This window comes from Semicossyphus pulcher, unplaced genomic scaffold (genome assembly GCF_022749685.1).
Source record: "Semicossyphus pulcher isolate SPU_LCO1_2020_fin unplaced genomic scaffold, fSemPul1.0.p SCAF_3, whole genome shotgun sequence".
Taxonomy (NCBI): Eukaryota; Metazoa; Chordata; class Actinopteri; order Labriformes; family Labridae; genus Semicossyphus; species Semicossyphus pulcher.
The window spans coordinates 23,596,220-23,613,446 of NW_027211704.1; the positions used below are offsets into that span (position 1 = coordinate 23,596,220).

At 42.5% G+C, this 17,227-nt stretch overlaps 1 protein-coding gene across 1 annotated transcript in view; it reads left to right on the plus strand.

The window, feature by feature from the left end:
- The window catches only part of LOC138606321 (monocarboxylate transporter 2-like), a 31,687-nt gene extending 14,971 nt beyond the window's left edge, over positions 1 to 16,716 (plus strand). Inside the window, exon 5 of the mRNA XM_069678788.1 lies at positions 16,574 to 16,716. Within this exon, the coding sequence (XP_069534889.1) occupies positions 16,574 to 16,716 (143 nt within the window). The remainder of the gene's footprint in view (positions 1 to 16,573) is intronic.
- The last annotated feature ends 511 nt before the right edge of the window (positions 16,717 to 17,227 follow it).

Genomic DNA, 17,227 nt, shown 5'->3' on the forward strand with positions numbered 1-17,227 from the left:
GCTTTGAGCCAAATGCTAATGTCAGCATGCCTACATGCCCACAATAAAGTTTACCATCTAAATTTAATGTGTTAGCGCGCTATCATTTGCTTATTAGCAGTAAATGCAAAACTACAGCTGAGGCTGAGGGGAGTGTTACTTTTGCAAGGATTTTATCAAAGTATTGACTTCGACCTGATGATTGTGCTTAATGAAAAATCTGTGACTCACTAAAGGTATCACAATTACTAGGCTTCATGTTCTGTGGAGAACATGAGGTAGATCCAAGTTATTGTGATATTCCTCTTGTGATTGTTTGCTGTCATGTGAGAGGAATCATAAAACGTGGAGTATGCGTTAACCTAACTCTTCATTTTACTGTTATCTACTGTTATCTATAAAAATGTTAGTCATTGTGCATAACAGTGCAGTGTTTAAATTATAAATGTTACACTATGTTTCGCTCACAAAATACTGTTTAGCTGCTAGCAAAAGACATGGAAATATCATAGGTTTAGATGCTTTACCTCCTAGTTTTTATTTCATTGTAAACAATTACTAAACTGTAATGGACATACTGTTAAAAACCTGTTACACCTGTAGTGTGTTGCTGACTTAAGATCATTTTCTAATTTACAACAAATAAGTCTTAGAAAATGTCAGTATTTGAATAATTTGTTTACCTTAATTTGTGTTCCACAGTAATGTAATAAGTTTGTTTTCGACATTTAGCAGTGGCATTTGTTATGAATGGATTTGTATGCACTGTTTACTGATTTGATGCTGTGTGTATCTGTGCATGTGATTGTGTTTGTCAGCCTGGGAGTATGACGAAAGGAGTGTTTGTATTACAAATAGTGCAAAATGTAACTATTTATAGCTTCTTAAATTTCAAGGTGATGTCAGCTTTTTGAATTCTATGTTCTACATTTTTAGCATTTTTAAGAAAGCTTTCGTCCACTGATCTGATAAAGACCAGCTCCAGTCTTGTTTTAAGATGTATATAAAATGCTCTACGTAAAATACTAAAATGTGTCTGGTATGTTTTTTTTCTGCAAAATACGTTCAGTTACTTTGTAAAAATCCTGCCAAGGCGTCTCCTCTTTCTCACTCATTAAAAATTCCTGAATCTGCATAAGCCCCGCCCACTATGCAAATTTCCAACCGCCCCCTCTGTCGCAAAAGCCAAACACTCTGCCATCGTTTAGTGGCAACTTGTTGAAACTTAGCTAGCTTAAAATGTAGTAATTAGCAGTAGTAACATTAACGTTAGTAGTCAGTTGTGAGTTAGCAAAAATTATGACGATGGTTACAGCTGGCTCGAGCATCGGCAAAGTGGTTGCCATAGGTTGCACATAATGATATGCATAGCGTCACCCCGTCCATTAACGGGATTGGCTCCTTAGGTTTGTGACATCTCAAACCTGCCAATCTGAAAACGTGTTGTTCAGCCTGTCCTTGGTACACTGCAGTATGTTGTCCCTGATATGTCTTGTAGCACATGAAGAACACCACATGGAGATGTTTACACAGTTAAACACTTGATTTTCACTGGAGAGGGTTAATGCTGTAATTCAACTTCTGACACCTCACACTCGTGTTGTACAATTGATACCATGACTATTGTAAACCTTAAAACATTTCCATGTAGTTTATTTTGTGTTTTATATCTATATTTTTTTTTTTTTCAGCTCTATTTCTTGTGGGTGTTTTTTTATCTGCAGATAAGAAACATGAACAGTCAGGTCTCATTTCCTTCATCTCTTATTGTTCAGCAAGATTTTGCACTCCACACTGAAGCAGCGAGGTAAATGACACTCACAAATGTCAAATCACGATCCACCATGCAGATCCTCAACGTGGCTGGCTGTGTCCAATATTTCACGACAATTAGAAGACAGGGGAACAAGTTTGGAAATGTCAGCAGCTTAAGGGCGTGAGCACCTAATGAAGCAGGGCCCGGATGTTCCAGGCTGGTGCCCTGAGCTGCATGAAGCCTCACACACATCAGCAAATCAGTGGGCCAATAAATTAGAAAAGGCACACACACACACACATTTTTTTTTTGCTATCTGCTGTCCCTTTGCTGAGTATTATGCAAGGTCTTTGAACGTGACAAGGTGGAAAGAGACCCCAGAGACGAGGCGATGGGTGCTGCGGCCCTTAGATCTGTTTATCATTATTATATTTCCTCTCGCCTCCTGTTCCCCTCTGACCTGCTGACCCTTCTCCCTCACAACAGTGCGTGTTCCCTCTGAGCTTCATGTCCTCCACGTTCAATGGTAAAACAAAGACTTCAGAGTCTCCAAGGGGGTCCTGTAGGTGGTCAGGTGTGTTGGAAAATACTGCAGAGCAAAAAAAAGAGGCCTTCAGGCAGTTGGATATCCTGCTTTTATGTGCTGTAATTTCACAGTTACATTGATGTTTTGTGGTCATGCTGTCAATAAACACAAGTCTCCTAATGTTTTTCTCCTCTGAGATTAATACGAGCCTCCTCAGTGGGGAAATTCTCCTCCCTTTTGGCTTTTTGAGCCGTTGTAGTTAGTGTCAGTAGTAGGATGTTGCTTCAGAGGTGTGCTGCCAACGTCGCTGCAGAACTTTTCTAATAAAAAATTGCTTCAAACTCACTAATTGGCATCCGTCAAATTAAAAAAAGGGAGTACATAAACAGGAAGAGATGCTCTGATCCAGTTTCTTACTTATCTCTAAATGAGGATACAACTCATGTATCACCCTGTACTGACTCTAATTGACAACCCTCGGTTACCTGTCACTTCCTCTTAAAGTAGGAGGCCGCTCAGGACGGTGTGATTGTAATTGGGTATCACTCCTCATGAAAACATTGCATTGGAGTTCATCAGCATCTACAAGTGAGCAAGAGTCTGCTGCCTTGATGTTGATTATCAGCCCTTCTCCTGACCTTTGGATCGGAGCGAATCAGATCCCTCTTGTTTACAATAGGTGGCTGACCCGAGGAATCTGGAGTGGTCTTACAGAAGTGAAGAGTCGGAGACAAGCGGGAAGGGAAAAAAATGTGCTCCCGGCGGGCTCAAAGAGCAGTGGCATCTATCAACAGAAGAAATTGAACGGGATGTTTCAGAGCAGCAGAGATTAGATAGGCCCAGGGTGTTGAGCAAGCTCCGGCTACCAATGTAATGCTTCCCTCACCGGAGTGAGATCAAACTTACAGAGCACAGTGAAGCGAGGCCAACTGAACACACACACACATTGCTGCACACTCACTGAGCAGCCTACAGTGGCCTTTAGGTTTGAATTAGATGTAATGCTTTGTTATTTGCTCAGGGAGCACACTGAGGGATAATGCTATATAACACTAGAGATGTGCTATTTCCGCATTAGCCACGTCAGGTAACAGGATTACCATCGGAGTGTCAGAATTAACATGTGAGCAGAAGTTCATCAAAAGGGGCTTACAGGGTGCGTTTCATCAAGCTCAATTTGAAATGTCACAACATGTTCCGAAGAAGAGGGTGAGATTTATTTTCCACTACTAATAACTTTGACTCACATAAAGGACTCCAAAACTTTCCCTCCAAGATGAATAGAAATATCTTCAGATACAAGGATCTATCTGATTCTGTTTTTTGGTCAACATCATTCAGTGCATTTACCCTCTCGAGGCCATTAGAAAACATTGCATAGCCTCTTACCTGCAGTGTTCTTAGCTTTATACGGAAGCCTTAAGCAGACGTGCATGCATACATTTCATTTACTCTATTTGCCCTTGATAACGATTAAATTTCAGTTTCCACTTATTTTTCTGGTTATCTACAGATAAAACAGTTGGTTTTCCAATTATAACAAATTAATTTCTCTCATTATCTCAATAACAAAGCTTGTTTATTTTGTGATAACGGGAGAATTTTCCACTGATCTACAAAAATCTGTGATATTACAGACCAGGGGCCTCATTTATAAAAGAGTGTGTAGAATCCAGACTAAAACTACGTACGGAGAAAATCCAGGAATGGCGTACGCTTTCAGTTCACCATCTCACCATCTGTCACCAATTTCCCCAGTCTCCAAAATGTTCGTACGCATCGGTCAGAGTTTGCTTACCGGTGAGCACATTTTCCAGTCAATTTTGTTTTTGTAGATCACAACTTTTGCATGGGAAGTAACTTACGCCACTCTCAGGCCCCGTTTTATGCGTATGCAAAGGTTATAAATGAGACCCCAGGACATGCCATGCTGCCACTGCCCAAACTAATGAGGTAAGTTAGCCTATTTCTGTTTGTTTTGCGCTTTTGCAACTCTGGAGATATGAGTTATGGTCACCTGACAGTAGCACTGTTACCTTACGATAACGTAATAAATGAGTGGAGATCTCAAGAAAACAACTGGAAATTACTTGTTATCACGGGAAAACGGAGTAGGATGTATTGATGCATGTCCGCTTAGGGCTGCCGTAGCTTTAGCATCAAGACTGGAAACTGTCAAAAGATAACAAAATCCACCCAGCAGCACGAGTGAAGCTCATATCGTGTTAAATTGTTAGATTTAAAGAGTTAAAGGCAGAGATGTGGACTTGAGACTTGGTGACTTGGACTCGAGTCGACTTGAGTCACTGTTCTGATGACTTGAGACTTGACTTGACAAAAAAATGAATGACTTGAGACTGGACTTGGACTTGCAAGTTAATGACTTGAGACTTGACTTGAGGCATGATGACTCAGATGACTTGCGTGTGTTAATAAGTTTGAATGTCAGCTGTTAAATATAAAATGATATAATTCAATGTTGTCAAGTTTCTGTCTGACTATCAAGTATGTATGCAGCGCAAACTGGAAATCATGATTGGACGACTCAAAAAGCTCCCCAGTATATGATTGTCATGATTGGATGACTGGCTGTCAGTCAAACTCCTCACTATGACTATCAAAGACCCCCACTAACTGATGTTTTTTTCCCCAAAGAGAAGCCTCATCAGTCGTACTCATTACTACTCAATATTGTCTCAGACCAGACTATCATCATGGCTGCATCTGTGCCAAGATAATACAGATACAATTCATTGTCATACTTTTTGAACAGGTTATATAAATTGGCCAATAATATCATTATTAGACTTGCTACTAATAGCTTGTCTTTTCTCTTTATAAAGAGCGGGTAATACGGGTAGGAGTGCTGAATCTTGGTGCTGAAGAAAAGTGACTTGACTCGGGACTTGACTTGCCTTAACTAAGGACTCGACTTGACTTGACTTGACATAACCTGTGATTGACTCTACTTGCCCAAGAAAAAATGACTTGAGACTTACTTGGGACTTGGTCACAACACTGGTTAAAGGTGCTGAATGGTGAATGTTTCATCAAGGCCTGTTTCCTCTGCTTCAAGTCTCAGTGCTTATTATGTTGCTGTTGGTTATAGCTTCACATTTATAGACAGATATGAGATCGGTATCGGTATCTTCTCATCTAATCAATTTTCTTGATATAACGCCAAATCACAACGAAACAAATCTCATGATACTTTACATAAAGAGCAGATCTAGACCGTACTCTTGGATGGATTAATTTCAGATCTCTGTAAATAATATTACAATAAGAAAGCAATTGGCAACAGTGATGATAAACAAAACCTTTCTGTTAACAGGCCGAAACCTCGAGCAGAGCCAGACGTGTTGGTAACCTGCGAGACTTTGAGAGCATTCAAACTCAGAGGAAGATATAAAGTTAGTAACTTGCATTAAAAGAACATACTGGTAGAGAAAGAGAGAGAGAGGAGGAGACAGGAGCTTGTTGTATGAAGTCTCTGGTTGGCTCTGGCTGGTCCAAGCCAGAGCCAGCCCTAGCTTTATCAAAAAGGAAGCAAGGGTGTCTGCCTTCTGGACCCTGACTGGTCGATGATTCCAAAGGAGGGGGGCCTGGCAATTGAGGGTTCTCCCTCCCATACTACTCTTAGGTACCACAAGCAGGCCTGCATCATGGGAGCGCAGGGTCCTAGAGGGGTAACAGGGCACTATGAGCTCTTGAAGATATGTGTCTGACCATGAAGAGATAAGTAAGTTGTAAGTGAGAAGAAGGATTTTATAGGGAGTCAGGGCAAAGGAGCTAAATGTATCAAAGCTGTGTAGAAACTTTATCAAGACCGAGAGAACAAAAGTGATTTATCTGCAACCAGTCGATATCGCCGTGGTCTTTATATCGCTCTGGGTCTAGTTCAACTTCTCAAATCTCTGCTGCGACATGATCTTTTCTCTGCTTCTGATTCCTTATTTTTCAACCTTAGCTGTGTACCTTTGGGATTGATTAACACACCTGCACCCCCACAAACTACCCCCCACTGTTTGAAAGTTTGTGTTGGCATAATGCAAGTGAAAAAGGTTTGCATGGGAAAGGGAGACACGCACCCACAAAATGTTGCAAGATAATGAACATAAGGGCGTGAAACAGGGTTAGAGAAAATAAAAGAGGGGGCGTTTACTACTTGGGGAGGTATAGCGAGCCGCCTTTCCATCCATCATCCCAGCCTCTGTCCCGTCCGCCGAGCAGGAGAGGTAATGAAAGTAATTTAACGTACATCTATAATTAATATGCTCTCTTTGGGCGGTGTGGTTGGGCCGAACGGGTGATGGAGTGTGTTTATTATGTGTGTGTGAGGGAGCTGGCATGACGGGGCATTGGGCCACTGACATGGTAATTCACTAGCCATCACTCCAGCAGCGCTGAGGTCAGATCGGTGCGGCTATATGGGCCACCGCCGGCTCCTACGCTCCCATAGGTACGGGTGGAAAGTGGGTTTTTGTTCTTTCTCGTCGCTTTTTCTTTTTCTCCTCTCTGAGTCTCCTGAAGAACGGGGAGAAAGGAGGCGCAGCACGTAGCAGCGCCCGGGGCCAATGTCCTCCCTCTATGTGTCCTGCGCTGTCTCTCTCTTTCTCTTACCTTCCACTCCACATCTCCCTCCTCCTTCTTATTCCTCCCTCTGCTCAGGTAGCAAACTCCCTTTTCTCCCTGCCTGTCTGGCTCTCCAACGCTTTCTCTTTATTTCTCCCTAATATCCTCTCCCCCCTCCAAGAAATCTCTTCAGGAATGTCTTTCTTTCTCCTTTTTAAAAGCAGCCTGCTTTGCACAAACACAGTTCAAACCCGGCTGCCCTCAGTGCTGTCTCCTTTTGAAACTGGCTGCTCTTTGAATACCATCTGTTTGAAGAGAATGCCCTCTGCATTTCTTTTACACAGACACTCAAGTGCGCTCACACACTTGCATTTACACACATGCATATTATTGTAGCATCCCACATGCACAAATCCACACACTGACGTGCACCAAAATACACATGCATGCACATATACCTACATCAAACATCAGCAGGGTCATTGGTAAAGTATTTCTCTTCCACTTTGAACTCCATCTCTTTCTCTCTCCCAGGCTACACTTACATGCATGACCTTACCCCTGCTACTGGCCATTCTACAGATTTAATACAGGTTAAACTGTGCAGTTGTGTCTTCTATAATGTTGCCTTAAATAAGGCAGTTAAAGGGTGGGTTCATTCAAATAAATACCATATCAGTTTGAGTTTGAACTTGTCTTTTTAAAGACAGGAAACAAAGAGCCCAGTGTTAACAGTGTTTCATTGGGCTTTTGTTGAGAGTAAGATCAACTTTATTACTCCATGCATGCCAGTGTCACAGCAGCATGGGTACAAAACAGGGGCAGGTTAAGTCATCTTAAAAATAAAGGTACTAAATACTAAATCTATCATCATACATAGTAATTTTAGTGCCCTGAAAAGAAAAGTCAAATATAAAGGGAGAAATTTCAATCAGAAATTATGCTTGAAATTTCGCAAATTATAGTTCCTGTTGTGTCATTTTGATCATCATTTCACTGATGTGAGCACCACAGCAAAGATTCAATTTCCCTCCATTGGACTGGGGTAGCACCATACATCTCACAACATTGTCATGTTTGGTAAAGGAACTAAGGAGAGGACCCAGATGCCGACTAAAATAAAATGAAAAATAAATAGTCAAAACAAAAGGCTGATTTTATGGAGTCTGGAGAAATCTAAATCCTAATGAAAAACATGAGGAAGAGGAGCAAGGGTAGAAGTCTGACAAAAGCCAAACTGGCAAAGAAACAGGGGAAGACAAAGATATACACTGGGAGTAACCAGGGACAGGTGGGACTAATCAAACACAGGTGCAAACAATCAGGGCGGGGCACACAATCCCAAAGGCGGGGGAAGATACAAAAAACAGGAAGTTAAGCAACAACAGTGACAAAGTAAAACAGGAAATGATCACTTAACAACCCAATGAAATACACAACTAAACAAGAATATTTCATGACAACATAATCTTCTAAAGAGTAAGTGTCTATATATTTTATGTATCTTGCATTGTTACAAACAAGTAGCCAAAGTCAGGTACACTCTGTGCCATGGACTATTTTAAAAACACACCTGTGAGCACCCTGTTGCACTATGCGACATTTTCCTTCACTATATTAAACATTGGCACCCACAGACACCATTCTACTGCAAGAAATACTTACTCACATATTAATCCGCAGCTGAAAATAGTCCCCCCAAAAGTATTTTGTTAACTCCTGCTTTTGTTATGGTTGATAAAAACTATAAGATTTTAGAACCTGAACCCTGAATGTATAAATTACATTTAGGAAAAAAAAGTACTTTTCTACCCTCACAGCAGAAATTTGTGAGTCATGATCTTGTGTCAGGGAATTTCTGCAGCTGTGTAGTGAGATGAAAAAGATAAAGCTAACAGGTGTTGAGCCCACAAGTCCACCAAGAGCAGGTTTATTGCAGGTGAATTCTCCCTGCCTGTAAACGAAGCCGCTGCTTCTCCCCGCACTCCTTCCCCTGCCGCCTCTCCTTTCCCCCTCTCCGTGCTGCATGTGTTTAAGGCTTTGTCAACAGATGTGGAGAGGGTCAGTAGGTGTGTGGACTTTGCCAGCCGAGTGCCCACACGTCCGACTTTAATGGGCAGCATATGGAGGTGATGACTGATGAGTGGGACTCGGCTGGTGACAGGTGCTGAGTCGTCTGTCGCGCTTACCCCGGCCCCACAAAGGACCCAATCAGAGGACACCTTCATTCAGCAGGTCTGACCCTCACAGACACACAAAAACCATGCACACACACATCTCTCTGAGTCAGTGTTCGCTCTCCCACGCTTGCAGTTTGAGAAATGTTAAGATGTTTCACTCCTTGCTGCACCGGTACTATCAGAGATGTTTTTCTGCGCTGCATGTCAGCAAGATTCCAAGAAATCACGAAGTATTTCAGCTCTGATTTTATATTTAGTTCTCTTTTGTAAGGTCAAAATTCATCCAGAGGTTTGTTAGATTTAAAGATCTACTTTATTCTGAAAAATAGATAAAGATTCAGACTATAGCTGCAGGGACAAACACGTTCACATATCACAGGAGGATTTAGAGCTTTGACTTCATCTGTGGTTCATATTAGGACTTAAAAAAAACACGCTAGGAGAAAACAAACTTTACAGAAAAAGGCCCCAGTCTGCTTCAAATCCAGGATCTTCTTCTAGCTGTGCTGAGCTCACCGCCTGCTCACATATTGTGTTACAGTGCAGTGTAATAGGTTGCAGTACAAACAGTCCCATCAGGACTGTGCATGAAGGGCCATGAGACACGAAAAATCCGTAGTAACCTTTCCTTTACCTGGGGCTTCTTTGATTCTCTGTGTTTTGTGGGGAACACCATCAATCCATTATCTATACCTGTTCAGGGCTGCAGGGGGGCTGGGGCCAATCCCAGCTGTTATTGGGCGCGAGTCGGGGTACACCCTGGACTGGTCGCCAGTCAATCACAGGGCTGACACATAAAGTCAGACAACCATTCACACTTGTGGTCAATTTCAGAGTCACCAGTGAAACTAACGAGCATGTCTTTGGACAGTGGAGGGAAGCCGGAGTACCTGGAGGGAACCCACGCATGCACGACACATTGTCCTTGTGTCTCCATCTGCCCTCATCGTATGAAACTGAAGCCAAAATAGCCACGAGTTGCGCAGTAGAGATCGGCGGGTGGAGCCACTGTAGATTAAATTACCGGAAAAAAACCCAGAAATAATCCCGCACGCCGGTGTGTTTAACAGCTTCTTGTGTTAGTCTGAAGCAGATGTTCACAGATATGGAAACTTCAATGATTGTTTTAGTTACGTCTCCTCTTACCGTTCCTCCTCTACTCTGCTAATCTAGAACAGATTGGCTGTAGGAGCCGCGTTTGTCAACAGAGCTGTCCTTTATACAGCATCCAACTATACATGTCAGAAAAATGAACACTTGGACGTAAATCATCATGATAAGAACTAACTATAATGACAGAAACCATGTTTGAGAAAAATGTATTTGGCGTGTATTTAGATTTTATAGTTTGAGTCATGTCCCATCTGTTAACTTGGAGGAGGCGGGCTTTAGGACCTATACTGCAAGGTTTACTGTACGGGGATTGTGTGGAGCGCCATGGGTTCTAATGAGCTAGCCAAGGACCCCCCACGCAAGTGTTGTCCCTGTTTTCTGAGAGGTCTTCCTTTCTGGTTGGAGGTATGAGGAACAAAAGCAACAGCCATGGGTCTCTTGAGCTTCAAAGCTCATCGGGTTCAGGTAAAGGCTTGCCGCAAGCCGTCATGACGCTGAGCAACTTGGGAGACGACAAGCTGATCTCCTCTGCCAGTCAGCAGGGAGCGCTTGAGACGTTTTGGCTTCACTTTTAGGGAGCTGTCATGTCGTCCATCTTTATACAGTCTATGGGGAGAACATATGAACCTCACACAGAAAGGCCCTATACGTCCTAACAGGGATTCGAAATAGGAACCTTGAGGCGACAGTAACGCTGCTAGTTTGTTCATTACTACCACTGATGGTCAGCACCACACACCATTCTTTCACCTTTGGCAAAACTGTTTTTATATTTTGATGCACTTTCAACATACTATCATTGAGGTTAATATAATCACATTAATAAAATACAGCCAAGGAGCATTCTGTATTAAACAGCTTTGTAGAGTGGAACCCGGCCATCTTAAAATAATGCATTTTATGTGGACAAATCGTGAGCACTTAGTCCTAAAACCATCAGACTAAATGTTTTTATTAAGCTGTGAGAACAAGTCAATACTGTCCCGTGCGAGGAGATGATTCTATAATTGTGCTTCCTGAGGTAATGACCTTGCAGCTTCTTCCCTTCTTTCCTATGATTCACAGATGGGAGATGCGGTTTGATGCAGGGCCCAGAAGATGCAGTTTGATTCTATGGCAACTGCAATAAGGTCACATAGGAGGTGTTTAATTAGTGGGCCACGGCCGTCCCTGCAGAGGAGCTTTTTATTACCTCAATATGTCACAGAGTGCATCAGCCAGCAGCCACACAAACACACGCATATGCAGAGAGGCAGGCACGTACACGCAGAGAAGTGCACGAAAATACTGAGTGAGTGTTTGGTGTGATTTGAGACAAAGACATGGCAGAGTGAGAAAGAGAGGAAGAGGAGGAGGTAACAGAGAGACTGAGTCTGGGTCAGCGAAATATCAGCTAAGAAAGGATCAGCCTTTAAATCTGGCAAGAGCAGGAAGAGGACAAAGAGAGAGAAGGAGAGAGAGAGAGTGAGGCTCCACGCTGTGCTGTCACCCAGTAGAGCATTCATGCCTCTCATTACGGGCTTGCTGAGGTTTTTGAGGTGCTTAGCCAGCTGATTGCAGGGTCACTTTGGCCGGCAGAGCTGAGTGGCATCTGTTCAGTCGTGACTGCGTACGCGCCACTAAGCCAGTTGGATGTATCACTTGAGCGTGGGCGTGGGGTGCCAGGGCCATTAACACATGCCATCTCTGTGAATGGCTACGCAGCTACACGGTGCGTGCCAATACATCATTAGCCCGGGCTGAGGATGAATGTGAGACAGCAACACGCACGCACACACACGCAGGGTGTATAGCTATCATGAGCTGGATGTTATGTGTGCAGTTGACTAAACAGACAGTGAATGGTCAAAATAAAGAGAGGGAGACAGAAAGTGTGCATTAGTGTTTGTATGTCCGTTCATGTGCAGAATAAATGATTATAGTTTGACAAATATAAACAAAGGAAGATGGTGAGTACAATGTGATAGCAGAGAAAGATGATGTCAGTTTTCAAAGCTTTTTGTTTCTTTTTTAATTTAAATGTCTTCACAGTATATTATGGTAGTTTAATTTAAAGCTGCATTTTAAAAATAATTAAGAAAGTGGTGCTTTTTAAAGTAATTGAATATTATAATAGAGTTTTTGGTATTAATTCCCAAGGTGAAAACACACACACACACACACACACATACACACACACACACACACACACACGCACGTGGCTAAGTGCAAGCTGTGTGTGCTTGGCAGTAAACTAAATAAATTGTTTCAAAATAATTAAAAGTTGTATTGTGTTAATGCAACATAAAAGGCTTCCTCAAATGAATTTAGTAGACACAAAAAGTTTGAAGTTGTCAGAAGTAATTATTTACCTTAGTACAAGGATCGGAATCAGGTTAATTGCCAGGTAGGTTTTGATGCAAAATCAATTAACACAGAGGTGGAATAAAAAAGGAGGTAGGTAGGAAGCAGTAGTACTCCTACCTCAAGGATACAGTAAGATAAAAATAGAAAAAAAACTACAATATAAAATATGTACAATAAGTGAATAGAAGAGCTCTACATGATGTGCAGGAAGGTGCAAGATGGTGATGCGTGCACATGTCTAACAGTGTAACATTTAGAAACAGTGCGCGATGTAAGCACACAGCGCTTAAGTCCAGTGTGCGTTAATGTAACACATAAATCTAATAATAAATGAGAAAATTGAGTAAGTGCAACTTAAGTGGTTACATTTAAGCCAAGCTAAATTGATCTTAATCCTAAAGGGATAGAACAGCTAATCTGATGCTGTGTGCTGCATGCGTAGTAATGCAGAGCTGTTGTACAGTTCAAAACATAGTCCCAGAGGAAAGGGCTGGAGTCAGAGTGCAGTAGTCAGAATATTCAGAAATATAGCGCACACGTAAACTGAAATGTTCGTTTATGTCTAAGTCTTTTTTAAGTGACTAAAGTGACCACGTCTACAGCTTCGCTTCTGTGTTGGTCCTCCAGCCTGCTTCTTATAAATACCTCATACAACCCAAACTTAAAAAAAACCTGAACTTTCCCTTTCATTGATTCAAATTCCTCAAACATAATAGTTTATAGAAAAGTTACCGACACATTTTCAGTTCATAAACTGATTGCCATGAGTACTATTTACATTCATATGCATAAATTATATTAAAAAACTTAAATCATTTAATGCAAATTGTCCCTCAAATAGTTTTTACAGTGTGTAAGTGCATGGGTAAATACCTGGTCAATGTTAAGTGCTTTTACATCTGGGGGTGCTCTGTTGTCCATGCCCGCTGCATCGCTGGGCAACAACCCCTCTCTCCTCCGAAACATGCGCTGACAACCTGAGGCGGCATCCCTCAGTGCCCGTCTGAAAATCCTCAAGCTTTTAGAGGAGAATGGAGCCGTGCCGGGGGGTCCTGAAAGCAGAGATGAATGACATTACAGTCAGTGGATGACGGTGAAGACCTGTCCGTCATCCATGTGTCTCTCATCTCCAAGTCCACTAAAAGGTGTAGCTGCGTTTTTAAAAGAAAGTGCACAGTTCCCTCTCCCTCTGTGACCTTTTTCCTGTGTCGGCGTCAGTGGGGTGTTAAAGTGCGGACAGCGCTGTGGGTGGCCCACATTGGAGCGGGTGATTGATTACATTTTTGTAAGAGCAATGTAGAACCTGAGCCAGTAATTGGCACGGTGCTTTATGTTTTTTTCTTATTATTTCTGCTGCTCGGCCTGTTGATGTATGTTCCCTCTCACTCACATGGCGGATGATTTAAGAAAGCAATTTTAAAGCCACTGCCGGGGAGTTAAAGTGGATAAAAGAGGGATGTTTGCCAGCAGAGGTCAGTGTTGCTCCATTGATGAAGTCACAGGCCGCTTCCCTCTCTCTCTCTGTCCGTCATCCCTCCTTCTCTCTGTGTCTGTTTCCCCCTCTCCTCTTTCCATTCATCTTCCTCTCCTGCTTGTGGAGTCCTGGGAACATTATGTGATAATCACAGCAGAGCATACGTATCTCCTCTCCCCATACCTCCCTCACATACGGCAGAGACTGTAATTGCATTTGACTCCACTTAATCTAATGGCTTTACGAACAATGGAACATAAAAGACGTGCTTTAAATTAGGAAATCCAATGAGCAGCGCTGCAGAGAAATTAATAGAGTTGTGTGCGAGAGATGCTAACAGGATATTGACACAGATTAAGCCACACACATGAGAGGAGAGAGATTAAAATTCCTGCATCAAAGGATCCCTCCCATCCTATATCGATCGCTGAATGTGTTGTTGTCAACGTTTAGATTTGATTACCGCTGACACGCAGGGCTGAGGCTGAAACACGAGGCTGGTAATGGCCGCGATGCCTCGTGCATATCAAATGCAGCACGAATCCTACCGGAGTAATTAATATCACACTGTGGTTATGAATTTCCCGGCATAAATGGCCAATCGGATTTGCATGGCTAGCACGGCGGTAATTAAGATGAAACATCAGGGAAAACGGTGCATGAATGTTTCAGCTAATTCCCCTTCTTTGTGTTCTCCCGCTCTCGGAGGATTCCTCCTTTAGTCACAGTTTTCTTAAATATTTGCAGGGTAAACTAGGTGTTGACATGTTGCTTTTTCATCACCGTGCAGCTTGTTTCACAGCTGTAAAAGCACAGAGTAACATAGGAGTTATTTCGAGCGTTTCTTATTCCCCCCTCAGAAAGAGCGGCCTTCTGCTTTACGGTGGCTTGTCACAAAATGCTTTCCACAGCTCTTGATTTTCTCATGTTTCAGCTCCCTTTAGACGCCTTCGAGTGCTGTGTGTCCCTCTTGGGGGATTTGCTTTTTTTTTTTCTAAACCTCCTCTGTCCCATTTTACAGTGGATTGTATTTCCCGTGTGCTATTGGGCCCAAACCTCCCGGGCTTTGATGGCGGTTTCTCAAAAATCATCCCATCAAAAAGCTGTCAGTGTAGTTTGAGATCAGTCAGCTGTCATCGGGCGGGGGCAGATATTGACCTTGTGGTAGGTAAGCTACACCATACAAGACTATTTCCAGCCCATCAAGGGAAGAAGTGGTGATTATTGGGCCGTGTTCACTATTGATTTTGTTGCTATCTGGTGTCAGAAGGCAGAGCTTGGTGATTTTAACATGATCATCAGACATTTTACTGAAATATAATAAATCGGGATACTAAAAATCAAGCATGTACGTTTTTACTCTTTTATGCTGTGAGGACAAACAAAATCCCGCTCACCTCAGTTATACTGGGACGGAGGCACAAATCCAAACAGATATCTGAAAACCTGCACACATAACATGATGAATAGAGATTGCATGTTGATTTCAAAGTGATGTGGGTCGTTTCTCTTTTATTTTGAACTGTTTTATTACCTTTTTGTGAGTACAGTGTAGTCAAGTGTGTTATCAATTAAAGTTTTAATCTTGAAGTTCTCAGTTTTGTTCTATTTGGAGGCACCTTATGGCGATAAAAGGCAGTTGCGGGCGCATACGTCCCAGATAACCAAATGTCTACGGTTGGCTCCCTTAGTCACGGTTGTAACTCTTGATTTTCGTCGCTGACGGTCGCTTTACTTTTCCTGTTTGCCTTCATCTGAGCGTCAAATTTGTGTCTTTTTCTTTGGATTTTCACTTATTTTTGAAGTTGTATCTGTAGTCATCGATCTTTTCTTTGTTTGTTCAGCCATAGTAGATTACTGTTTACTCGCAACACTTGCAGAGACCGGAAAAGCAGCCACTTAGCTCCGCCTACTCTCTCTAGCAGACCAACCACTGCTGGCTGATGGAAAACCTGTCACTAACTGGGCCCGCTTGGGATTTTATTCTGTGAATATCCGCAGACATCCAGCCCATAATAATACTATATACTGCAAATGCAAAGGCTTTCATCAGTGGGCCATAGGCTCAATCACAATTGTGTTACCTCGGTGACCTTCCGCGATAGATAATGACTTAACAGAAATTTTTTTACATGAAAATCTTCAAGATTATAACCTTACATGCCTTTTGTGACACGTGGCATGACATTTATGCTAACTATCTGCTTGTCTATTTACCAGTAAAGGTAAGTGAAAAACATGTCTGTACATGTCTTTGCAAACAAACTGAACAGACCATTTTAAAGCTAATAAAATCTGATTTTTAAATATGTATTTAATTTTTTGCTAATCCATGTGCTGTATATATTCATACTCTCGTGTGCTGGGCAACCCTGCGGAGAAAAAGTGCCCCTAATGTCCTGAAACCATAATCGGCCGCATCATCCCCTGCATAATCCTTTTTAAAGCCATATTAAAAAGTCACACATAAAATATTGTATCCTGCTGCATGTGTGTGTGTGTGAGAGAGACAGAGGGCATGCATGCGTTTCCCATGGTGTGTGTGTGTGTGTGTAAGTGTGTGTGTGTGTGTTAGCCCAGCGGTGTGGCGATGCGTCTCTGTCCTTCCTCCTCTCCCCCTGCAGATGAGATGACTGATTTGGGGGTGTGGGGGCTCTTCCCTCACTCTGTGTCATTTCCAGGCCAGCGCCCCCCGGGGACCCTCCCTGACGTTGCCTACACAGCAGCCCCCTCTCCACCACCCCCCCAGAGCCCCCCGGGCCTGTGACACACATAACACATTGGCTCTGTCAACGGCGAAGCTTATTTTAGAGCGGCCTCCTTGGCTGCCGGGAGAACTTTAACTTTATGTAAATCATATTAATAAATTTGCAGGAGTTAGGGGAGAGGGAAAGGAGGGAGGGGGGGGGGGGTTGCTCTGAGGATTTCACACACATGCCAGCGCCAGAAGGTGAGCGGGACAGTGACAGAAAGTCGGCAGGTGATAGAAGAGGAGGAGGGATGGCAAACAGTGCGGTCCAGTAAGTACTGCGCGGGTGCTAAAAGAGGTCAGGATGAAAATGATTCACAGCGACCTGCAGGGGGATTTTAACGCTGATGATTTTACAGGTAAAACAATAAAACTGACTCCAAGTAATTAATAAGAGCACAGATATGTTACAGGGGAAGTAAAACCTGTGAGAAAAAGTAATTATGTTGGAAAGCTTTCTAATTTTTTGGAGTGTAAAGAAATAAAAGTTCATCTAGATTTCAAAATAAAAGCCTTCATTTAAATAGAA